General features: G+C 44.4%; 1 protein-coding gene and 1 long non-coding RNA gene across 2 annotated transcripts in view; both read right to left on the minus strand.

Annotated features, from left to right (window-relative positions):
• The window catches only part of LOC306969683, a 437,728-nt gene that overhangs the window by 65,293 nt on the left and 346,159 nt on the right, over nt 1–26,276 (minus strand). The gene's annotated exons all lie outside the window — the stretch shown is intronic.
• Nucleotides 8,078–11,063, minus strand: hoxb4a (homeobox B4a). The gene is made up of 2 exons (XM_079565363.1): nt 10,387–11,063; nt 8,078–8,732 (listed from the first exon to the last, which is right to left on the minus strand). Exons 1-2 carry the CDS (start codon nt 10,862–10,864, stop codon nt 8,452–8,454), a joined length of 759 nt encoding a protein of 252 aa, XP_079421489.1. The 5' UTR covers nt 10,865–11,063; the 3' UTR covers nt 8,078–8,451.

A 26,276-nucleotide genomic window follows, 5' to 3' on the forward strand; every position in this document is an offset into this window, starting at 1 on the left:
ATTTGGAAGAAGAAAAAAAAAAAAAAAGCAGCAGTACCGATCGTTTGTTTTGTGCTACAGGAGTATCCATTAACCCAAGCGCGCCTCTCGCTTCTTTTTTTTTAATTTTTCTTCGCTTCCTCCGTTGCCATCGAGCGCGGTTCATAGATTCATATTCCTGCGCGCACCTGGTTGACGCACACACATACTTACACGCGCGCGCGATCTCATTAAAAGCTATGAGGCCCTAAAACCAACACGCCATTTTGATCCAACCGGGGAGACAAAACGCATAACAAGCTCCAGTGAAGCAGGGATCAGCCACTTCCGCGCCGTCGTTTTTTTTTTTTTACGCACGTTTTTTTTTTTTTTTTGCGAGTGACATCCGGCACGTGACCCTGAACCAAAAGAGCGTCATGTGTGAGAGTGTGTTACAAGAGACACAAAACACTTCGGTGCCACGTTTTCGTTATTGAATCACCCGTGAACCGCATTTGCTTCCAGCGTAAGTGGCGCATTTTACGCACGGGTTTCCTGAGTGAATCTCCGCCTATTACCTGATCCAAATGAGCGTTCCCTGCAAGCTTGTGTTACGTCACTGTGAAATCAGGCATACATGTACTCAGATGATAGTTTTTTTTTGAATCAGAGTACTCTATAAAGGCACCACAAAAGCCAATACATGTGACATAAACCGAGCCGCCGTTATTCCGTTTATTCTAATATTAACGATGCCAGCCGTGTTGTGGCCCGCATTTAGGCCCAGACCGAAAGTCTGTGAGTTCTCTCAGCTGTTTATGAATGTGACAGAAGGCGAACCCGGGCCTGATGACTGTTGTTTTGTTTAAACATTTACAGTCAGTAATCCATCTTTGTGTTACTTTACGCAACCGGTATGTAAGAAAGGGAAGTTCGTTGGGGAATGATTCGTACAAAGAGGAACACTCACGTATTTAGAAGGCAATGAAAACCAATTAACCATTGTGGAATTGTTATACATTTAAATCAGAGTAGATACATCACTTAAATACAACTGTTTTCATCCTGGATTTCGAACATTGTCAGAGTTAAGGCCTGCTCCCGCAGCCAGCCTCCACCGTGTTTAGTCCCTGACTCTTGGACACGTCCCCATTTGCGCGAGTACTTGGACATGGATCTCACGACGGTTAAAAAAAAAAATGAAGCGAACGCATTTGTATCGACGTAGCTCGCAGCTAAAAGCAAAAACGAGAGCGCCTCGAATGCCATAACCTTAACATGTCAATGAACCATCGTCCAAACACGGGCGCTGTGTGTGAGTGGGTGTAGGGTCGGGTTTCACTTTGAGCGACTAAATGGAAGCAGGGAAATGGAAGGGAAGGGGGATTGACGACACCGTTTTGGGCTAATTAGCTGCAACTTGTCCCAAAGCTGATTTTTATTTTTATTTTTGATAACATTTCATGGTGTAAACAAGTTCGCCAACGACACTTGGAGACTGTAGGTCACAAAAAACTCGAATAACATGCGTATCCATGCGTAAATATAGGGCTACATGTTTTTGATTTGTAGCATTTGGTTATAAAACGGCAGAGCAAATGTCAGTGGAGCTAAGACGCGATAGTTATTTCCACTTAAGTGAAGGTTTTCAAATAATTATCAGGACAATGATGTTGCTGTAGAACTGATGAAGCTTCTTGGATGAGTGCAAGGGCCTTACAAGAAGGCGAAACGTCGTCACTACTCATACAATAATAACACGAATGTATACAATCTAGGGTAACTGTAGATCGTTTCCCCAAATAAAAAGAACATAGGAAAAATAACAAGAAAGTCTACACCAAACGAGGAAACCCTTGTGGTTGAATCTCAAAGACGACTGGGAGCCAACACAAGCCTTAAAAAAGAGGTAAGTTCAGGTGAAGTTGGACTCTTTTGGTGAAAGCTCCAGGGAACATCCAAAAAACAATTAAATTGCAGTTTTTTTTGTGTGTGTCTGTTCACAAATGTTTAGGTCTCGTTGTCCATTTTAAATATCGGTATGAGCAGAAAATCATCCTTTCATTCAAACTGTCCACCTTTGTTTACCAAAAGGTTCTAGGTTTTGGCGTTCTATTTACAAATTGAACGTTTTGCTTGTTTCTCTTGCGCTTTTTTTGAGAAAGCAAAGCTGTGTGGTTCCGATGAGGAATGACTGAGGGACTCAATTTTTGCTCTATTTGGTCGTCACAAGCACTGCCGCACAAAGAGAAAATGACAAGCCGACGGATTGTCTTTCAGTGACACTGTTATGGCAGAAGAACTCCCCAGACAAACTATATTTTGCACACGCACACACACACAAATATATCAGTTTCCAGGAGCAAGGTCGCACATGCACATTTACAATCCAAGGCAGCGCGTCACATGTGCGTAACGCCTCCATCTCCAGATCGGAGGTGTCACCACAAACAACACATGGACAAAGTTTACGCACAACAGCAACAGCAGCAGCAACAACACCACGGCGTGACTGTACTTAACCAAACATTCCCACTTAAAACCTCCAGTGCGTAAAACACCCAAATCAAAGCGCGCCCTGTAACCTGTAACCCTTTTGCTCCCGGAGTCCTGACCTCACCAAATGCGCACGGGGGGCAATAAAACCATAAAAACGCCACAGAGCCGTCACTAAGAAAATGGGGGAGCTCCTCCATGCCCGTGGGCCGCGCGCTTACCTCGCCTCACCTCGCCGCCGCCGCTGCGACCGGGCCGGGCCATGCCGCGCTCGGGTCTCCGCGCGCGCTCCCCAAACCCCTGCGTCTATATAACAAGTGATTTTTTCGACTTCCCAAACGTGTTCAGGGGAGGAAGAAAGAAAAAAAAAGTTTACGCGAATAGTTACGGGGTGGAGAAGTGGATGGAGTGAGTGTGTGGGGGGGGAGTGTTTATGCGTGTACACAGACTTTTTTTTTTGAGGAGTCTATAAGGAGAGAAGAGGAGGGAAAAGAGGGGGGGTCAGAAAGTCGTTCCAAGACGTCTTCGGCTTTTCTTGGGCTTCTTTTCTTTTCTTGTCCCCCTCTGTTCCCCCCACCTCGCGCGCGCGTGAGAGAAAGACAGAAAGGATCCCCCGCCTCAACAATGGGAAAAGGTTTAGAGACGTGATTAATGATTACTACTTGTATAATTTACGCATTTTTCCTCGAGGTGCCATCGCCTTCTGTCTTCTCTAGCGGTGAACTTCCAGGGGTGGGATGGGTGTAGCGTCTCCAACAATAAAAAAAAAAAAAAAAAAAAATCTGTACTCCCCCACCACACAACTACCACCGCCATTCAAGAGACAACCAGAAGGGAGCAGCTGATAAAAGAAGGCGGTTCCAAGAGAATAAGGATTCCTCTGTGGGTTTTATTGTGAGCGCTGTCAGCCGAGCGAAAATTCATTTATTTCAACGCGCGGGGACCGTGGCGCTCTGGGGCTTGTGTGTGCGTGTGTGTGTGTGCATGTGTGGATATTGTGTTGGTGGCAGTGGGTGATGGTTCTGTTTAGATGCGCAGTGGAAATACGTGGACCCCGGGTTGGTGATGGGTGATATGAGCGAAATGACAAGCGGCGTGGACGCAAATATTATCCAGGGGTAGAGGGTTGGAAGCCGCAGGGGCGCATGGGGGGGCGCGGAGGGCAGACGGGGTTCTCTCCAAACAAAAGCGATCAAATCAAGGGTTTATAACAAGGAAAGATGATTTTGGAATGGGAAAATAGTATTCGCACCTGAAACCGGTTCATCAAGTTTGTCATTTAGGCTATACATGAAAAATGAGGAATGCAGGCCAAAAACATGCCAAAAATGCATCATCCGAGTTGATTTTAAGCACAAAACGAAAGATGGTGCGTAATGCCAATGGGACCGTGGATTGTGGGTGATATTGGTGAAATGACAAGCGGAGTGAACGCTGAATATCATCCAGGGGTAGAAGGCTGGAAGCCGCATGGAGGATGGCATCACATCGAGGAGGTGGATTTATGTTGAAAAAGGAAAACAATAATAAATAAATAAATCATCTAGCAGGGAAAGCTTGGATTAACACATAAGACCTTTCTTAGGATGACCAAGTTTGGCATTTATCATGAAAAATGTAAGCCTTTATATATATATATATATATATATATATATATATATATATATATATATATATATATATATATATATATGCATTTTTACAATTTCTTATGTAGCCATGGACTTCTTTTTTTCTTTTACGTTGTTATGATTTATTTAGCCCATCTTATTTGACCTTTATTTAACCAGGAAAGCCCCACAGAGACTAAGAACCCCTTTTGGTATCACTTTTTTTTAACTACCTTGATACAGTGTACCTAACTAAATTTCGTACAATGTAATGTGCTTTGCAACTTGTGCTTTTGCACCTATGTAGTTCGTACACAATGGAATAACTTGTATTAGTACTTTGTTAGTACATAATGTAATAGGACACAAGACCCTTAGGGTTAGGGCTTCAAGTTAGGGTTAGAGTTAGAATTATGTCTTATTACATTATGTAATTACAAACTACAAATACATATTATTCCATTGTGTTTCTAACCCATAGGTACAAGTTATTGCACATTGCTACAAAGCTCATTACATTGTACTAAATGTAGTTAGGCACAATGTATCAAGGGTAGTGTAAAAGTGCTACCTCTCTTTTTCAGGGGAGTCCTGGCTCTTTACGCATATACTTACTACACTGTGCTTTACGCATACCGTAAACAAACATCGTGCGACTTCTTCTTTCAGTCTCGCTTTTCTTTTTTTCAAATTCTAAGTTGCAATATTGACCAAACACAACGCGCCGACTCTCAAAACAAACCGGCAGATCATTAAAAAAACGCGCAACGAGAGAAGAGTTTGCCGATTTTGGCGCATGCAACGCGGACACACACTCTCACAATCTGTTTTTGTCTCGCAGTTTGCAGCGAGGTGCGATATTAAAAGGCCAAATTGGATAAAGTCTCCTATTAGGTTTTATATCCTCTCTATGGAAACGCAGATCTAATAAGGCCCGCGCGAACGGTGACCAAAACAAAGACGCGGGAGGAAGAGAAAAAACCTCTCGCTCTGATCATTACGCATATTCATTTGTTTACGTAGCGCTCGCCTTTTCTATTGACAATCACGTGGAGGATGTTTGCACCGTTTGAAGGTTCCCATTTCAATATTACTGTGACGTTTTTTTTTTTTAAACTATTGCGCCCAGCTTGACGACGGGCAGATTTTGGCTGCGGTTTCTCTTTGTGTTCGGGCATGGATTACGGCTGTGTTGTGGCGTAAAGGCGAGCGCAAGAGCTTTAGCCAGCGTCTCAATCCATTATCGTTTACATAGAGCATCGCTAAAGGAGAAGTAATAGCCTGATTTCGGGCGATAACGGGACAGGGGGAAAGGTGTTAGCGTTTGCGCAAACCTTCCTTTATGAGCAGCACGGTGCACGGTGGCGTTTTTTTCTCCTTCTTCTTATTTTGCGCCAAGAGCCTTTCACACAAATAGAAAGAAAACAGATAAATGGCCCGAGCGAGTCTCAGTGGCAAGAGGCCCAGGGAGAAATCAACCAACAAGTAATAGGGAATCTTCTCCGGGCCGAGGAATACGAGCGGGCCAATTTGGGGGGGGTGCAGACTTTTTTTTTTTTGTTTAAAGTTCACGGCGAGGAATGCTATTTTCTGCCCCCCTTCACTCCCTATACCTCCCTCCTCCTCATCCTCCTCCTCTGTTCTATATTTTTTCGATACCTGCTCTAAGAAAAGAAAATGAAAATTAATACGGGAGCCGCGCCTTACAAAAGAAGCCATTCGTCTTGTTGATTATCTATTTGGTTGTCAGGGTTTGAGCTATGGCGCCTGGCCCGCTCCCCTTCTTTCTTTCTTTTTTTTTATGTGTGTGTGCGTAATATATAAAAATAAATAAATAAAGAAACCCCGCACTGCGCCGCGAAGCAGTGAGTGAGGAGAAGAAGAAAAAAACAACACTTGTGTGAAAATTACACTCATTAAAGCATTAAAAGAGCACGAACCCAGAAAGTATTTTGAGGGAGAAGTAAGATAGGTGTAACGCGTAAGGGAACGGTGGGGGCTTTTTTTCCTTTTTTTTCCCTCCCCCTTTTTGCTCCTAGAGCCAGCCATGGGCGCGCGCATACGCATCTGAGCAGCCGTTAAATTAACGGGAGAACGGGAGTGAAACGGAGGGACGGGCGTTTGTGATTTAAAACGAGATTACGCCACGTAATGTACCGAGATCCGTCACGGCGCGCGGCAGATTAATCATAGCGCGCTCCGTGATTTGCGCGGACAGCCCCGGCATAAAAAAAAAAAAAAAAAACTAACAGAGAATGAAATCAAATGGAAAGGGCTTCGCGGAATCTATCTTCAAACACAGCGCGTCGGGGAGGAGTGGTATCTAAAAAGCCAGAGCCCGTGACTGTAGGTTTTTTACGCACATACACAAAAAGAAGAAGACAAGGAGAGATCGCGCGTAAAGGCAAGATTTCAAATGTTGTTTACGACACAGCGTGGATCGTAACACTCCTACAGCATCATCCCCCGAGTCTTATTGAAAGGAAAGAGAAAGAAACAATTCGGAGCTATCATGAATATGGCTTGGAGATGAGGTTTTACGCACAGAGTGACAAGAAGAAGTCGTGCGCAATGGCGAGATTTCAATGTTCTTTTTCTACACAGCGCGAATTGCAACACTCCTTTAGCATTATTGCCCAAGTCTTAATGAAAAGAAAGAGCAGGAAACAATTCCGAACTATCATGAAAATGGCAAGGACAGAGGGTTTTACGCACAGAATTTAAAGCATTCTTTACAATTACAATCAAATGAGAAGAAGGTCTTTATGGAAAGTGCAATAAAACAACTCTGGACTCCCTCTCTCTCTGAAAGGCAAAACCTAAACATGCAGCAGATGTTTGGAGAGTGGAATGAAAAGTACATACATGAATCTAAAATGGGACAAAACGTGATTACGCAATTAGGGTTGATGATTTGTATTTAACAGTAAAGAGCGTTTGGAAGTGCGCCATTACGCTCGAGAACCTGTCCCACGAAAATGCAATACAAAAGTCAAAAATACATGGGAGAGAGATTTTCCACTCATTTATTTAAATTTCTATGTACAAATAGAACACTGAAGCAGGAAAAAGAGTGAAGAGAATACATTTGAGGGAAAACACTTTTTTTTCTTTCATTATTATTATTATTTTTATTATTATTATTATCATCGTCGTCAAATAAAACCAATCTTTGGAATGTAAATAAAATAATATATTTACTTAAAATATCTAAAAAGCGGAGACTAACAGAAATATAACGGACATGCAGTTATAAATGTTTCAATGTCAGTGTCCCCAGCTTAAATTACATCTTCTTTTTTTTTTTTTTTTTTTTTTTTTAACCTTTCACGTACAAGAAATGCTTTCGTAATGCAGCTTCGATTTGAATAAGTCGTCAGTCACGCCATTGCAAAAATAGAGTCACTTCAATGAGCGAGCAAATCATAAGCGAGGTAATAACTGTGACAATTGTACAATAGTGCTTCAATATATATATATATTTAAAAAGAAAAAAAAAAGTGAAATTCTTTGAGTGCTTTTTTTTTTTATACAAAAACTGATTTGTTCTGACCCACTATAAGCCGGAGTGGAACATGCGTATTTTGGGAGATGCGTGTGCGTAACGGTGCGCAGAAATGTTCCCAACACGGCACAGCAGCGTGTACAATCAAAAACGTTTGAAAACAATAACATAAAATAATGAAAAGCTATGGCGCCATTTGGATCACATATGTTACAATGTAAGAGCGTGGCGCATTTTGTTTATGTGTGCGCGTGCGTGCGGAGAGATAGAATAGGCGTGAGTTCTGTGGGGGAGGGAGGGGAGAGGGTGCGAAAAAAAAAACAGGAGGGAGGTGGAGTGGAGCCGCCTGTTTCACCCCTTTGCTTCGCTGGGTAAACATGACAGATGAGCCCCGAGTTTGGCATGATTAGAGATGAAAATGAGTATCCATCTTCAGCCAAAATTATATATATATATATATATATATATATATATATATATATATATATATATATATATATATATATATATATATATATTTAAAAAGTAAAAAAAGTAAAGCAAAGCCACGCACGCACAAGCACGTACCGATCCAACCCGTCTCACTGTAACTGTCACAAAGAAACAAAAGCAGAAGAAGAAGCAGCAGCGGTATTTCAGTTCGCTCCTTCGTTTTTCGTGGTTATCATTTTTCACGAGAGGATCATGTCTCTCTCTAATAGCGTCATTGTTAGAGTGAGTGTAGCTTAGGCAGCAGTGACATCCTTCCGAATCCAGACAACGCGAAACCAAAAAAGCTGTCCAAACATGTCTTAAACCTGTCTTAGTTTAGTTTATAGGCTTTTTGGGGTGGGCAAGGCAACACCACATAAAAAGGGGGTTATAGGGGAAGCGACGACAGGGCTATAGAGGTCCGCCCTGGGAGGAGTTTGTACTGGTGCCGTTGGACCCGGAGCGGACCTTGGTGTTGGGCAGCTTGTGGTCCTTCTTCCATTTCATCCGCCGGTTCTGAAACCATATTTTGATCTGGCGCTCCGACAGACAAAGGGTGTGCGCTATCTCCACTCTGCGCCTGCGCGTCAGGTACCGGTTGTAATGGAACTCCTTCTCCAGCTCCAGGACTTGCTGGCGCGTGTAGGCCGTCCGCGAGCGCTTGGGCTCTCCCCCGGTGTAGTTTGCGTTCACTACAAAAACACAAGCGGGTCGGTTAGAGCATCCAAATGTACGCACGAAAGCGGCGCCCGTTTGCGGTGCGTAAAACGTGCCTGAACCGTTTTTATGGTTAGTTATAGTTATGCTAACCGTTTTAATCCAAATAACGCACACGTTTTCTACGTGTGGTGCGTAAAACGTGCCCAAATTGTATATTTTACAAGTTTAAGTCATGCTCTAACTTGCGTTTTGTTTTTATCTAGAATGTCTACCAATTAGTTTAGCCCAATTTCGCACATAGGCAGTACCCACATCGTGCGTAAAAGGTGCCCAAACCATATAGTTCATAAGTGTAAGCTTTATACGTTTTATGTTGCTGTTGTCTAAAATGTCGGCCTATTAATTCATCCAAATTACGCACATAAGCAGTACTAACATTGTGCGTAAAACGTGCCCAAACCATATATATTTCAGTCACTAGTTAACCTATATGTATATCGTCATTAACCAAACTGTCTACCTAATATTTGGACCCGAATTACGCAGAAAACAGTGTCGCTTTGGTGCGTATAACATGCCCTAACTTTACGCGTTATTAGCTGTTGTTACGCACGGGACTATTTCTACATCACGCCGCTACCCTAAAAGTGTATACCTATGACGTTCGGGGTGTTTTTTTACGGAGAGACGCCACGCGGTCAAATGTCACGCACAAAAACCCTTGCGGCAACGTCCTGACGCCCGTGTCCAAATGTTGTGATGTCTCCTGTAGCAAAAAAGCAGAAGCCCCCGAAGAAGATCTACGCTCAAGCAGGACAAGAATCCGACAGAGCGGGGGGATCATTAAAAGTAGATCAAGCCACTGCAATAAGTGAAGATTGTTGGGTAGAAAAACAAAACGCATTATCGTCGAGAATAATATATATATAAATATAACAGGGGAGGGAGGGGGGAGGCTTCTGCTGCTACAAGCCGCCATTGTAAAAACCTAGGTAATGATTCAACAAAACACAAAAAAACAACAGACAAGCTGCCATACCGGCCAAGAATAGAGCTTTTCTTTCCCCCCTCAGCTTCCTTACCCTATACATGCGGTGGCTTGGCAGTGGGGCGAAAGAGCTCAAGGTATATCCCCCCTCTTCTCTCATATTCCCCGCGAGCAGCGAGGAGCTGCTGAGCCTCCACAGCCTCCTTCGCGCTCGCCTTTTTCTGCTTTACGAGCGACCTCCATAAACGCGGTATATTTCCGCAGCCCCGCGCCGTAAAACTTTCCCCTCCCGCGGAATAAAAAATCAAAGCTCCGACAGACTCAAGCACGTCGTTTATATAAGCCCACCACTTAAAATCAAATTACCAAAGCATAAAAAAGCTTAAGTTATGGGCTCGAGTCTGGAGTTGTCATAAAAAAGGCGAAGTGTGTGTGTGTGTGGGGAAGGAGGGGGGAGAGAGGATTAGCGGAGAGACGCGCGCTCTACCCCCGGTCGGACTTTCACGACGAAAAAGCGAGCGCAATAAAAATTTATGGAGGGTGTAATTATATTGGCCCCTTGCAAAACACACGCTCGTAAATCTCGACCCAAGGGCTGTACGCGCGAAAGTGAAGGGGGGAAAGCGATACTGGACACTCGAAGCTGAAGGGAGAGAACGAGCTGCTAGTACGGCGAGCGGAACAAGTCGCACACGTACCGATGTTTACGTGGACTTTCTTCATCCAGGGGTACACGACGGGGTCCTTCCGTGCGCTCGCGGGGGACGACGAGCCGTGGCAGGACGGGGGCTCAAGCGGAGGAGGAGGCGGCGGAGGGCTGGGTGTCACCGAGTCGCAGCGGCGACTCTGCTCCAGGAGTGGAGTGTCGGTGGCCGCGGTGGTCGTGGGGAGGACGTGACCCCGCGGGGACATGAGCACGGAGGCGGGCTGCGCGCCGCGCTCGCACGGCGTAAAAGGCGGCTCGGCTCGCTGCTGCTGGCTGTGGTGCTGGTGGCTGTGGTGTAGGTGGTGGTGGTGGTAGAGAGTGTCCGGCTGGAAGGCGGCGGGCTCCTGCCGCTGGGAGCTGTAATAGTCCGGGGAGTGACTGGGCAGATAGTCGCTCTGAGAGTACTCCTCGCACGGTGGAAACTTCGGGTCCACATAGTTGGAGTTGATCAAATAGGAGCTCATGGCCATTAATATATCTCCCTTTTTTTGAGCAATAGTCGGCAAATATATAACTAAAATTTATATCTCATCGCTTTACTCTTCGGTTATTCCTGTTCCGCTGAACCCTCCTACTTTTCTGTCAAGTGAACAAAGTTACGAAGCCACGTGACGCGCCGCGGCCAATGGCTGCGCTCCGGGACGAGCCCCGGATAAGGAAATAGGATTATACGGCGTGCTCATCATCATATGGCCTCAGTTTGCGGCCACTTTGCCCTGTGTCCCCCCCACCCACCCACCCTCCTCTCCTTCCTCCCTCCCTCGCTCCATCCCTCTGTCGAACCCCCCCCCCTCCTCACATTTCTGCACACATGTAGGACGCAGCCCACTAAAACAGCCCGAACAATCCGTGTGATTCAATTAACATGGCGCAATGAGACTCAACTCATGCATTTCCACATATTTTTAAGATACAGTTGTAAGATTATAAACTCCAGCAGACCTCCCTCCCTGCCCCCTGACTTTTTTTTTTTTTTTACGCACGACTTCAAATAAAGAAATAATGAGAGCGCTTGAGGGGATTCGAAGTGGCGCCTGCACCACCCCTCTGTGTACATTTGGGTGTGTGTATTTGTGTATTCAGGGACGTACTTTTCCATAACCTTTCCCTTTCTTTCTTTATGTCTTTCTTTTCCTCCTCTCAAACGGCTAATAGAGACTCTGAGGCTCTAGCGCAGCCCCCCCGCACGTGTCAGAGACAAATCTGGCTTGTTTGGAATCGATAGAAAATTCATCAACTAATTCAGCTTTACCAGGCTTCTTCTAAATCACGCGCAGGCCTTTTGCATCCGAAACGAGCCTTCTCTCCTTTTTTTTTTTTTTTGGGTTTGTAAAACAGGGACAAACTCCACCACCACTCGCATGTTAATTCACTCCTGGGATTTATTTACTTTCCTTTGGCTGCTTTAACATCCCCCCGGCATAGTTGAAGTCCCATCCCACGCAGGCGTCATATGCCACGTCCGGGCAGACAGACAGTCAGTCAGTCAGTCAGTCAGTCAAGGCAGCGTTGCCCTTGAGTCGTGGCCGGGACAAACACGGCTCTCTTTTGTGCGCCATTTCCTCCCCCTGTGCCACTCACAGGCTGCCACGGGGGGAAACACACTCCTGTTATTGGACTGTTATCAACTGTGCGCCAAACAATTTGCTGTGATCGAAATGAAGTCAAAGGAGAGAAAAAAAGTGACTCGCAACGACTTAAAAAAAAACAACAACAAAAAAGATATATCTTGGGGATACATTGTTATCGCCGTATAGACGCACGCGCGGGCCACACGAGGGCAAGAAGATAGAGATATCTCAAGCGCCTTTGTTTCTGAGGAAAGAAAAAAAAAAAAAAAAAAAAGAATTGACCGTGTTCAAATCGAAACCTTACCCTCGCCTCCTCCCCCCTCTACCTTCTCCTTACAACACCCACCCCTCGCTCCTTCCTCCGAGAGATGAACAGTAAAGACACGAGCATCATTTTTCACCCGGACCAAATAATAAATAAAACGAGGCCAATTCCAAACTCCCCCCCTCTCCAAACCCTGCCCTTTCCAACTCCGTGGCGCTTGGAGAGCCAGAGACAAACACGAGGCAGTAATAAAGGAAGCATACAGTGGCGCAGGTATATAAATAGATATATAAAAAACACTAAAGATATTAAAAAAACGCTCGAAACTCTATAAAACTAAGCTGTGGTATTATTTCCCAAACGAAAGAGGAAAGAAAAAAAAACAGCAACATTGCAGTGCGCGCTAAAAGAATGTGGGTAAACTCTTTGTCTATAGGCCTTTCTCGCTGGGCTGGTTCCATCGCTGCCGTCGCGTATAAATCCACTATATACTCCCCTAGAAGCGAATTTGTGATTGTTAATAGGACTGCCACACAAATCCGGATCTACAGGGTAGATATAGAAGACAGCGGATCTCAGGAGGCGCCGGCACATTCTTATTGCTTCATAAAAACCTGTGCGTAAAAAAGAAAAGAGCGCACAGCAATATCCCCATCCATCTGGAAGCGGCTCTCACCCCGTGACCCGCGCGCCGCTGGGGGCTACAGTCTCCTATTTCCCTTTACAATATCGCACAAAGACGGAAAGTACATAAAAAACGACATTGGACATACGCCGGAGTGCATTAAAAAGCGATAGGGCTTCTTTCTCTTTACGCACGGCCTCGAACGCGAGACGAGGCCTTTCATTTGTTGTGATATCGCGATGAAAATGGACAAGTACAGCCTTTAAACAGGAAAACACTGGGACTCGTTGCACGTTTAGAATGTTTAAAGGCATTAAAGGGCCTGTACCGGGTTTGTTTTCGTTCGCAAACAACAAAAGAGGCAGTTAAGTGAGTTGTAAATAATCATTCGTTGACAAAACGCATACTTGGGTTTCTCCTTTAGTATCCAGATTCGTCATTGGGATGGGTTTCTAAGCACGTTTCGCAACTTTCACTGGGCAATTGCTGTCATGGTAACGTAAACAACAACAACTAGCTACAGGGTCACAGGGAAACGCTTTCACAACACGAAGGACAGCAAACAAATACAATCCACTGCTATAACGGAATGATCAGGCGAATGGGGCCTTTTATTTTGCAAAGACAAATGCGTGCGCGCGCCTATAACGTTGAACACGCGTGCAATGCAGCACCGGATGGGATAATAAAAGCGCAAGCGAAGCAAAGAGGCACTTTTCATATCACTCATAATATTTGGACATGTTTTTCCATTTTTCAGTCACGGTGGCGCGGCCCCATTATTTATTTCAAGCCGAGCGCTTTGATAATATTTGTAAAGGTAAATGTTCCCGAAAGAAAAAAGAGGGGGGAAAAAAGGGAGAGTCATGCCAAAAATGTAATTAGAAATAAAGTTGCAATTACGGCGAAAAGATAAGAAGAAGAAGAGGAGATGGGGGGGGGGGGGGGGGGGAGTTGGCAGTTGGAATGGCGGCGGAGCGCTCTAGCGGAATGATCGCCGGGTTTAATGAAAGGAGAGACAGATTGCTTGGCACGGGGAGAAACACTGTCCTATCAGGGCGATGTTCGGAGCTCGTGGCAGTGAAGAATAGATGGAGCAATGAATAAATGAATAAAAAAAGCTTTTACTTAAAACGGGCAGGGGGGGGGGGAACGTCTGCGGCGAAAGTCCCCCCGCGCGTAACTGGATTAAAACAAAAAAAAAAAAAAAGTGGAGCGACTTTGACGCAACCGGGGCCTCGGCGGAGAGACGTTCCATCCATCTCCCCATCAGCGGCAACTTTCGCAACTGCCTCTGAGTCGACTTCACTTTGAGCCACACCAAGGGCAAAAAAAACAAAACAAAAAAGAAGAGGTTTAAGGATGAGTTTTCATAAAGCTCCCAAATGGTGATCCAGATCGATAAACAACAAATGCGTAAAAGTGGCTGCACGTATACACTGAAATTGATTCCGCTATGCCATAAACTGTAAGCATAAGTTGGGAGCTTCTGTAAATACAAGGGGGGATGTAAATAAAGTGTGCAGATGTTTCGTACCAGCCGCGTCACAATAGCCGAAAGACACAGTTTCACAAAAGTGCAAAAAAATAAAAATAATAATCAATAAAATACGAGCATGTTTCAAATCGTAATAAAGGCCTGCGCTGTTAAGAGGCCAAAACTGATCCAGCCTTTGTTGCAATACATGTTTGTCCAAGTCCAAAGCAAAATGTATATATATATATGTCAATCAATCAAAGTTTGTTTCCAGAGCACTTTACAACACCTGCTGCAGACCAAAGCGCTTTACATAAAAAAAACACACCCACACAAAAGCGAAAACATCAATACTCAATGACATATGAGAGATAATAAAACGACAAAACCAAACAGAGCATTATATGGAAGGCCTGCAATAAGTGGGTCTTAAGGTCTCCACGTAAAATGCGTAAACATGATTATGCTGAGATTCCATGACGTTTAGCACTCATTACACAATGTCAACATCCCATATTACCCCAATCTACGAGTGCACAAGCATGTTTTACAGAAAAAAACTGTTGAATTATTATGAGTTAACTTTACCACTCGCATTGCGCAGTGGTAAACCAATAAGCTATACAACAATGACGCAATTTGTATTAGCCTAACACGCTACTCTCACATTCAGCAGCAAAAATAATACATATCAGAGGCCTATTTAAAAGCCCCTACATTTGCGTGATCATATCTACAATTATTTTTGGGGAGAGAAACGCGTTGGGAGTTTATATTAAAGGCCCAGTCGCTCCCACAGCCAGGGAATATTGCTATGGAGAGCGAATGCAGTTACTACGTGCTTCTACTGCTGCTGCTGCTGCTGCTTCTTCACCCTTTTGTTCGCCCCCCGCATTGATTTTGTGTCACTGACACTCTCTCCGGCGGCTCCCGTTTCCTCCCGAACCCTCCCCATACATCACCGGGGCCGGACAACAAAAGCGAGCGGAACACGGAGGCTCGTTAGGCCGCAAGGCACCTACAGTAAACACGACACGACCACCCGGGCTCCCCCTTTTAGCATGCGCGTTTATAAGGCTTTTCTTTTACCCGTACAGCAGGTGGGTGAAGTGGTAGTAGTCAGATAGGAGTGTGACTTTGAAAGGATTTTACCGCAAAATGTAAAAAGTAGAAATGTGCTTGGTGATAGTGTCGACAATGTGTGCGTACAATGAATTATGTTGCGGTTTTGGGCGTAAAAGTTCTGACATGTCTTCGTTATAGCGCCTTGAAATTATACAAACATAAAATAATAATGTTTCAGATAAGGTACAAAGGCTACCAAATGTGTCTGTGTCATCATTGAGATTCCGTCACAATGCGTTAGCTAGAAAGTGTAACCAAAAGTTTCAGGCTACTCCATTACTGCACAGTTATCTTTATCGCAATATTAAAATCGCGAGAAGTCACGATGTATTGCGCAATTACGAGGTCTATCATCTGACTGAGGTTTAAAAAAGTTTCGCAGTAGTATTCGCTTTGTAGAGAGGAGCTTTTCAAGTCGTCATCTGTACTGGTTTGTTTGCAGAGTAGTTTCCATTCACCATGAAATCTCTACCAAACAGTGACGTTACAAGAAACAGGCTGCGTCCTATAAATTTAAACGAGAGTGGTATGTCGAGGCGAAAGGTCTGCTACTTCGATAAATCTCCAGTACAGGTGACGACTTGGAAGAACTCTTCACTACTATGTTTGCGTGAACCCTCAGTCATGCAGGAGTTTTGCGTCGCCTACAAAAATTCCGTCCGCTATGTCTGTAGCCCACATGTTGGGTCGAGCAGGACGAACGTTTCGCCTCTCATCCAAGACGCTTCATCGGCAATTAATGGTCTTTTGTCTCTGTAGCAAAATATATTCTGATCACGCAGAAGGGGTGCAGCTCGAGGGTCTTAAAATGCATCGCAAAAATCGCAAGAGGTGATTGCAAACCTGACTGAGATCGTCACATTTTTGCTAACTTAGCGTAAGAACAAAACAAACAGAAAATGCATCGAACCTACGGCCTAAATGTGTTTAGTCGTAAAATTCATACTCCGGTTTTTGTTTTGGTGCTGATTTAGTGTTTTTAGTCTTATTTTGATAACATTTGCCGAAATACAAATCACTTCTGAAATATCGCAAAAATGTGAAATATCGCGATATTGCACACTCGTATCGCAAATCGCACGTTTTTTTTTCCAAAATCGCTAACACAAGAATGAAGATCGAAATATATTTTCACATATTCGGGCCTTACTCTTAGCCTACAAAAGTGACTTCCCGTGTACATATTTGTTATCGGCTAAGTTACACGTAGCCTATGTCAAGGTGTTGTGTAGCGCAGGTGTGGTGCCTTACCTTGACCCCGGTACGCACTCCCGGGGTCAGGTCACGGCAGGCAGGTATATCGATCAAGGCGTGGCGGGTACGCTTCCCTTCACAGCCCTGCCGGCGTGTCAAGTTTGTCAGCGGTAGCCCATTGTCAGGTAAAAGGTATTCAGGCCGACGGCGGCGCATTGTTCGCGGGCCGGCCACCCCCCCCAGGTAAAGGTCAATGTGGCCCCGCTGGAGTGGAGGGAGGCCCCCCGGTGCAAACACACAAGAAGCAGCGGAAACAAGAAGGGTCTCACGGCTATGTCACGGCAAAGCGCCATTCAGGGCTCATGTCAGCGAGGCCATTTGTAAAAGCTCGGTCAATGCGTCGAGGTCGCCCGTTTTGGTCCAGGTAGATGGATTACTGAAGTTTAATTAAATTGACTCACCCAACTTATGCCAAGTTTTATACAACATATTGACTATTTCAGTAATAATTCTAGGGGTCAAGTTAACAGTAATGGTTGTGTTTGTAAGTACTACAGTTAAAAATGGACACTGTGCCAAATCAATCGCATGGTGTTTTCGTGTCAAAGGCGCCATCTTGAGTTGTTCCGACCATTCACAAGAGAGGAATGTTTTGTATGGACTATCATGGCTACAGCGATGCTACCCATATATTTTTATCACTTTGGGCATTATTACTCATATCTTGTACACTTTTTTTTGACCATGTACTTTCATCTTAGGCCTCGCCATGAAACTATTTTTTTATGGGACAAAACGGACCAAAACAGACTCAACTTAACTAAAAAGTCAATTTTGTCTCCTCATCACAATCGCAATGGCAGCACAAGAGCTGGAGTAAATTCAGGCTACTTTAGTAATCTGTGTTTAAAAAATAAATAAAACTGAATAAAATGTTATCAATGACACTACGGCTGCATGACATTGGAACAAAAAACGTGTGATGTGCGATACTGGCGTCCGATATTGCAATGACGATATTATTCCGATAATTTACAAAACAGTTGAAAATGGTAAATGGTAAGCAAATGTCTTTTTTTTTTTAAAGCACAAACCGGGACTAAAACGAGGCTAGCATGGAATACAATCTGGAAAATAATAACTAAAACTGAACTTTCCGCTTTTTCCGTGCTTGTATATTTTAGAATGCGTTTGCACAAACAAATAAATGAATAAATAAACCCCAGTCAGACGGAAGATTTGTATATTGTGGCGTTTTGCAATCACCTAATATTTTGTGTGACGTATTATGCATCCCTACTGTTTTCCCCAAAACATAAAACATGCACAATAGGCTAATCCTCCAGCTTGGTGCTCTCGTTCCAACAGCCTCTGCTCCTCACAGGACCAAGGATATGGATCGAATGCGCTGAACAAGCTCCCCCTCTGATGACAATAACCAACATGGCCTTCATCTTTACGTCACTCGCAAATTGTTGACGTTGCAATAATTCGTAAACAGTTGGACAATGGAAGGAACTGTCCAAATCTGCCATTTTCTTGTATGGAGTGTATGGAAAAGAAAGAAAAAAAACACTAATGTCCAACCTACTGCAACTACTCGAAGAAATGCCTCTGTTCGCCTTTGCCGAAGCAGCAGCGCGTGCAAGAACCGAAATAAATCAGGCTGTAACACGCGAAAGGTCAGTTGATATGAATTCCAACATGTGGCTTTTACGACCCCCGGCATCCGTTTACTGCTCAAACGTTATATGCGCGTGTGCTGGTGGGCCCTCTCCCAGAGTCGAGAGGCACTCATCGAAAGCAATAAAATACTCACGAAACGAGAGCTGTGAACAAATAACAGCGAGGTGTCTCCCTACGCAATTACGCGCTATTCTAACAGGTTAGGTCCGCGTTGGTTTTACGCGCAAGCACAATATAACGCGAGGTAGTTCGACGGCATTCCTTGGGTATAGGCCCTCTTCAAAATTTGGAATTAGAAAACGTCAAGAGCTCGAACGGATTTGATGGAAACCGTGGACAATTTAATAAAAATGTCAGGCAGGCTCGTTTATAATCCCCACAAGAATCCAAAATGAGCAAAATATCAGGCGCGTATTCTTAAATCCCTCACTGGTTGCTCAAATTTGGGAGAAAAAAAATAGCTATACGGTTTGGGTGAGTTAATAATGTTGACAAGGAGAAAATATTATATAACACCAAAGATCGCCATTTATCCAAAAAAGTACCCACGCAAAAAACGGCACAATTACGCACAGAGCATATTTCTCCAGTTGTATGCGGTTTGCTATATAATGGGGGGAAATTCCAGGTCACGAAGCGAAAAGAGCAGCGCCATATTGAAGGGTTAAACGCTTGCATTATGTGCAGCGCGCACTGCAGGCTTGTCATTGTTGTGAAAGATGACCGGGGTGAAAGGGAGGAAGGAAAAAAAAGAAGCTACACGGCCAACAACCAGGAAGAGAAATGCATTTTTCGCCCCTTTGTGCGCGCTTGAAAAATACACCGCGCGTTATTGTCATGCAAAACGTCGCCAGACAGGAGGGATAAAAATGAACGAGCGTGCGTTGTCGCTTTGGGCACCTAATTGTTTGGATGCTGCGTACAAATTCCGAGCTATATTCGTGAATGCATTTTTGAATATTTATCAGGGAATGTGTGGAAGACGGAGGGCTAATTTCCCCTTCGCAGTTATTCCTATCCCGTGCGTAATGATCAACCTTCAGGCGTAATAGTACAAATATTCTAAAGACATGTGTGTGCTCTCATTTAAACGCTTATTAAATTGCTTTAAATTGTGCACAAAACTAGAAATGATTTCGACAGTTGACAATGTCGGCACGCGACACCTGGCACAAAGCATTTTCAAAAATGTGATGCAAAAGGGTGGTTGAATGTTTAAAAGAAAAAGCATGGGAAGTCCTTGACAATTTAACATTAAGCATAAAAAAGAGAGAAATGAATAAAATCAAACTGAGCACGAGCCAGACCAGGACGTGGCCCATTTGGCCCCATGGACCTGCAGACAAACAGACACGACTGTAACAAAACAACCCGGACAGAAATAATGCAACCCAACACCAAAGGAAGCCTTTTTTTTTTTAGGTTTAAGGTCTTCGGGAAAGTGTGCCCTTTGACCCCCCCTCCTCCTCCCTGACCACTGACCACGACCTAGCCTTCACCTCGTCTTCCCCCCGTGCGTCGTGCTGCGCGCCACGAAGCGCTCCAACAAATGCGCACCAGCAATATGGCACTTACAGCATAGACTGGTACAGTATGAGGCGAGGAAGAGGAGCGTGATGAAGGCGAGGAGAGCGAGAGAGGGGGAGGGAGGGAGGGGGCGAGGGAGGTGTAGTGTTCACTGCCGCAGCTCCTGCAACACGTGGTCTTCCCTCTTCCTCTCCCCCGCGCGCGGCAGGCAAAGCACCTGCCGCACGCACACACACATATATATACTATACACGAAAGGAACAAGACCACACGCTGGCAAAACGCAGACGCACAGCACAGCACTATGCAAATGAGCAGCAGCCAGCACATCTAGTAATGTGTGTGTGTTTTTTTTTTTTTTTGTCTACTCACCGGCTCCGTAGCTCGCGGCGGATATCTCCCTCCCGGCGCCGTCCGTGGACACTCTTCCCCTCTCTTCCCCCGTCATACTCCGTGTCATTTTCTTTGCCCCTCTGGTCCTGGTTGTTGTTTTTTTCTTTCTTTTTCCTTTTGAACTCGCGGTGCCTGTGCGGAGGGGAAGGAAAGGCAGGCGTTGTTGTTTTGGCTTTTTTTTTGGTTTGTATTTCATATATAGCTCCACAGGTTTTTGACCTTCCTCCGTGGCATCTTTTTCCCCTTTACAAAAACTCATTTCCTCGTGCGGACGGCCCCCCGGAAGACGCTATATATGCCTTTCCGACAGCCGACGCAAAAGCCTCCCCACAAAAAAAGGAGGAAAAAAAAAAAAGAAAAGAGAGAAACGCATCAGTCAGTCCGTGTTTTAGCAGCAAGCAAATGTCACGACTGGGCTGTAAAAGAAAAAAAAGGAATCCAGCGCGCGCGTCAGCAAACTTTACGAGCGTCACGGCGGACACGACAGAGAAGAGTAAGGGAAAAATCAAAAGTCGAGCGGTCTGAGGAGAAGGCACGAGGAAGGAGAAGGCGGAGAGAGGGTCGGAGGTTTCGGGTGCATGCTGGTGCCGCCGCCGTGCCCGGTGCTTTACGCGCTTGGGAAATCGGGAGAGGAAAAACGGAGTGCGCAGCGCGGGGCGTTGGGGCTGCAGCCCGCCGCCGCCGCCGCTGTGAGACTGTTTTGGCTCTTTAAGGCATTAAGTGTTGTGTGCGTGTGCAAGTTTTCAAATTAATCTGCCAGTTTGGCACACTCTTTGTTTAACGGCCGAGGCGTGTCACCCCGCGTCCTGGCGGTACACATTTTAATATCGCTGCGACGCGCTGACCTCCCGTTCACCCCGTCACATGCGCGCCGCCGAGAGCCCCCACCTCCTCCTTCCCTCCCCTCCCCTCACTCTCCCCTCCCGCCCCCGCCTCGTCTCTCCAACCACAGCTCCACAGCTCTTCTTCTTCTCCTCCTCGCTGTCGCCATTTCCCTTCGCGTCACTCCCTTCTTTCTCCTCGCCCTCCGTCTTTCTCCCTCGTCATACTAAATTGAGTTGGGGAGTCATTACTTGCAAGACAAATGGTCAGTGGACGCGCGGGAGGGGAGGACAGGAGGGGAGGCTCGGAATGAAAGGGAAAAGGGGGCTTTTCTGTCCGCACTGTTCTCACGCACACGCGCAGATCTGTCTCCTCCTTCGGGATCATTTCTCTCCTGCGCGCCTTTTGTTGCGCGGATATGTATAAATGATCCCCGCGGCGGTGCGCACTTGCCCGCAGCCTGACCGCGCCATCACTTGCGCCAGTGCCATCCTTCAGCGCGGAGGTTCGGATGGTTGTTGGTGGGTGCGGGTGGCTGCTGCGTAAATACAGTGGGACTGCACACGAAGGGAAGGAGTCAGGTGAATCCATATTGGTGTTATCTGACTCTACACCACTTCCTTTGGACGTACGCAGGGGGGAGAAGCAATGCTTAAGTAGAAGTATTGACACTTGGGTAGAAAAGATACTCACTGTAACGTCACAGTACACATATCTTTTTGAAGTAACTGTAGTTTTACCATGTTGCATTTTTTGTGTAATATTATAATGAAGTATTTGTACTCTTACTTGAGTAGAAAGAGTAAGAAAAAGGCTTGTGTACTTTATTCTTCAGGGAAACAATGATATCATTGGAAATACTAGGATTCTTTTTTATATATAAAGAACTTTTCGTGGTTTGTTTCTCATAATTTCTGAATCGTAAATCAGGCTTTTATACTCAAACAGTCAGTCAGTAGCATTTCCCTTGGTACTTTTTTACTCTTACTCTAGGCTACTGGAGTACGTATCTTGAGCTCTATCTTTTTAACTTCCTCTTGGGCAAAATGATTTCAAAATAAAGCCACTCTTCGCAGCTCTGGGCAAAAGTAATGCTACAACCCGTGCACTTAAAGGCATTAAACCTGATTTAGTTTTTTTCTAGTTTTAGAATGAAATTCGTTTTGTCCTCCTTTAGTTTATTGTAAACTTACAGGCGAGTTTTAGAGCGTTTCTGACCGTGATCCTGAAAAGTGACCCTGAAGTCGTGCCTGTGAAGAAATGGGATGCTAGGTATGTGTTTCAGAAAGCTAGAAATGAGTTTGGAGAACACATTTTAATCTTAATTCCTCTTTACTTGTTTGTTACAGGGGTATAGGGACTTGAAATTAAAAGCAATTCATCAAAAATGTACACTGCGTCCCTTTAAATACACCTTGCCGGCAAAACAAAACATGCTCCAATTGACCAGCTCAACACAGAAAATACTTTTGCTGCAGTGGGTAATCAACGACTGGATTTGGATGAGAAACTAATCTAAAATTCTACTGACTTTAGTCACATCTCCATGGAGACGAGCGGGAGACGCACCCACTCCTGGTAAAGTTTACAGTCAGATCTTCAGAAGGTGAGCCTCATAAATGTCTGTTTGTACATTTATCAGGTATTTTTCCATGATGAAAAACTCTGTCAAAAAATAAATGCTTTTATTTCTATTTTATTTATTGGGTCAAATTCTACGCGGTGTGGCTTTAAGTAAAAAAGAAAAAGAAAAAAAATAGTAAAGGGTTTTGTATTAAATCATTCTAAATAATTGTGCCTTTATTTGATATATATTGTTCTTAAGTACTGATTCAAACCATTGGTGGTAAATGCAGCTACTGTACTTATGATCATAATTTGGGTTGATTTTCTATTCTTCTTATAGGTTTGGTGGATCCTTTTCTAAACAAAATAAGTAAAATGCACTGATGTCGCTGTGGTTTGGGGCAAAGACAAAAGGCCGTTCTAAAAAGGGAAAAAAGTAATGAGCACATTTGGAAAATATAAGTGAAAAACAGTAGAAAGTCCAGATTGTGTTTTCGAAAGTAATGAAAATAACATGCAAGTCATTTGTTACTTCCCACCTAAATCTGACACACGAACGAGCAATAATTACCCCAATGATGTCATAAATACTGTATGAAAATTGAAATAAAGTGTAAAAGTCTGATTTATGTTCAAGTATATTGTATTCCGACTTGAAAAAGCACCACGAGATTTAAAAAAGTGAAGAGTATTGGCGAGTGGATTAACTATTATTTCACACGTAAATTGAAAAGTATCCAGAGTCAGAGGTTTGTTGTATTTGTATTTAACATAAACTAAAATATATAATCAGTCCAATCTAGTAAAACTGGATTAAACAAAAATAATAATAAAAAGATTTTGCGCAAGTAGCAAAACAACCGATGTGAATGTGAAAACCAGGTAAGATCATTAGCCACAATTGCCAAAGTCATTTTTGTATTGTTGCAATGGCAATGAGAGAACTCCAATGTGTTGCTGTTTCCAGAAACAGTGGAAAAATGAGTGAGGTAATTATGGTATGGCGATATGACAAAGGAGAAAGAAAGAAAACATTACTTATTCATAAATCACAACATGTTTTTGCTTTGAACTTAAATTATTGCCGAAATTCAGACATTTCCGAAAAGTAAAAGATAAAACATAACAGAGATTAATACAATTCTGACGACAAAACCAAGAAAAAAGATAATAACTTTAAATAAGTACTGTATACGCAAACAGTAAGTGACAGTGTGTTTTAATATACAAGTACAAAGAGACCTTCAAAAATGGCTCAAGTAGCTCATGTGGTATCTGTTCACACAACCTTTGCTCGAGTTAAAGCTTGTGTTTCTTTATCACTACTTAAAAAAACACTTTTTAAACATAATTTATGGTGTATCTTTAAAATATTTTTCAAAATATAATTTCCATGTGATTTCCATCAATACTGAAATATTAATCTGTTTTTTATTCTCAAATTGCTGGGAGACTCCTACTTTGGGCCAATACTTTTTTACTTATACTCATAAAAAAAAATATATTTTGAAGAAACACTCCTCATACTTGAGTAAATATTTGGGCGTGTTTCTCCACCCCTGACCGATACATCCACACTCCACCTTTCGTGTACATTTCCTGCTCTTTATCGTATCAGTGACACACACACATGTGCACGGCAAGGACTTTATCCCCGTGACGCATTTCAACAGATAAAGAGAGGGGTGGAGAGGGAGGGAGGAGAGAGAGAGGGGGAGAGAGAGGAAGGGAGGAGAGAGAGAGGGAGAATGTGGGAGAAAGAGAGAGAAAGGAAGAGAGGAGAGTGGGAGAGAGAGGGAGAGAGAGAGAGAGGGAGAAGGTGGGAGAGAGAGAGAGAGAGGAAGAGAGGAGAGAGGGGGGAGAGAGAGAAAGTGGGAGAGAGAGAGAGGAAGGGAGGAGAGAGGGGGAAAAAGTGGGAGAGAGAGAGAAAGAGAGAGGGAGAAAGTGAGAGAGAGAGGAAGAGAGGAGAGAGAGAGGGAGAAGGTGGGAGAGAGAGAGAGAGAGGAAGGGAGGAGAGAGGGGGAGAAAGTGGGAGAGAGAGAGGAAGAGAGTAGAGGGGGAGAGAGAGGGAGAAAGTGGGAGAGAGGGGAGAGAGAGAGAGAGAAAGAGAGAGGGAGAAAGTGAGAGAGAGAGGAAGAGAGGAGAGAGAGAGGGAGAAGGTGGGAGAGAGAGGAGAGAGGGAGGGGGAGAGAGAGAGGAGTGGGAGAGAGAGAGGAAGAGGGGAGAGAGATGGAAAGTAAGATGGAGGGAGAGAGAGAGACTGCTGATGTTATTAAAAGTCAAGGCCCGACACAGGTAGAGAGGGGGGGTAGAGAAAGAAGGGGAAGAGAGAGAGGGCGGAAAGATGACAAATAGAGAGTAAGAGGGAGGGAGAGAAACTGTGTCAATATTATAAAAAGTCAAGACCTGCAGAGGTAGAGAGGGAGGTGGAAAGACAAAGAGAGAAAAGGCAAGGGGGAGAGAGGTGGGGAGAGGGAGATGAAGTAGAGAGAGAGAGCGAGAGATGGAATGAGAGAGTGCTGGGAGAGAGAGAGGAGAGATTAACAAAGGCGGCTGAGAGAGGAGGTGAGAGAGGGGGCAGAGAGGAACAGAGAGAGACTCACAATGTGTTGACGTTTAAAGTCAGAGGGAGACGAGAGAGGGAGGTAGAGAGAGACGTTGACTTTTAACACGTATGTTTACTATGAAACTACAGATAATGAAGATCGTCCAATCACGTCACGACTCAAAAACAGTCTGGGGTCAGAGAGAGAGAAAGAGAGAGCGAGAGAGAGATGGCAAGATGAAGAGAGGGAGAGATATGGAGAGAAAGGGAGAGAGATAGAGACTTGAGATTTGTTGACAAGGCCTCGGAGAGGGAGGGAGAGAGAGACGTATTGAAAAAGAGAGACACACTGATTGGGAGATGAGAGAGCGGAGAGACGAGGCTGACATTATTAAAAGTATCCTCGTGCAGAGAGATGAAGATGGAGAGAGATATGGGGGAGACAAAGAGAGGGAGAGATATGGAGAGAAAGATACGTGGGGAGAGAAAAGGAGACGGAGAGAGACACTGTGTTGACATGTTTGACGTTAGCAGTCAAGGCCTTGCAGAGGGAGAGAGAGAAAGAGAGGGGGGAGAGAGAGATGAGAAAGATAGAGGGATAGAGGGAGAGAAAGAGGAAAAGAGAGTGAGGAAGAGATGAGGATAGAGAAAGATAGAGGGGGAGAAAGACACAAGGCTGACGTTAAAGTAAAGTAGCCTCGTGCAGAGAGACGAAGATGGAGTGGGATTGAGAAAGAGGAAGTTAAAGAGAGAGAGGGACTGAGCAAGAGAGACATGCTGATTTGGAGATGAGAGAGAGGCAGAGACAAGGTTGCCATTATGAAAAGTAGCCTTGTGCAGAGAGATGGAGAGAAAGAGGGAAAGAGAAACAGTGGGAGAGAGAGAGAGGACAGAGAGAGGGGGGAGAAAGACAGAGAGAGAGGGAGAAAGAGATAGAGAGAGAAAGATATAGGGAGAGAAAGACAAGGTAATTATTGAAAGTAGACTTGTGCAGAGAGAAGATGGAGAGAGAGAGGAGGATAGAGAAAGAGAGAGAAAGGGAAAGAGAGAGAGGGATTGAGCAAGAGAGACATACTGATTTACAGA

Source organism: Gobius niger, assembly GCF_951799975.1.
Source record: "Gobius niger genome assembly, chromosome: 10".
Classification (NCBI taxonomy): Eukaryota; Metazoa; Chordata; class Actinopteri; order Gobiiformes; family Gobiidae; genus Gobius; species Gobius niger.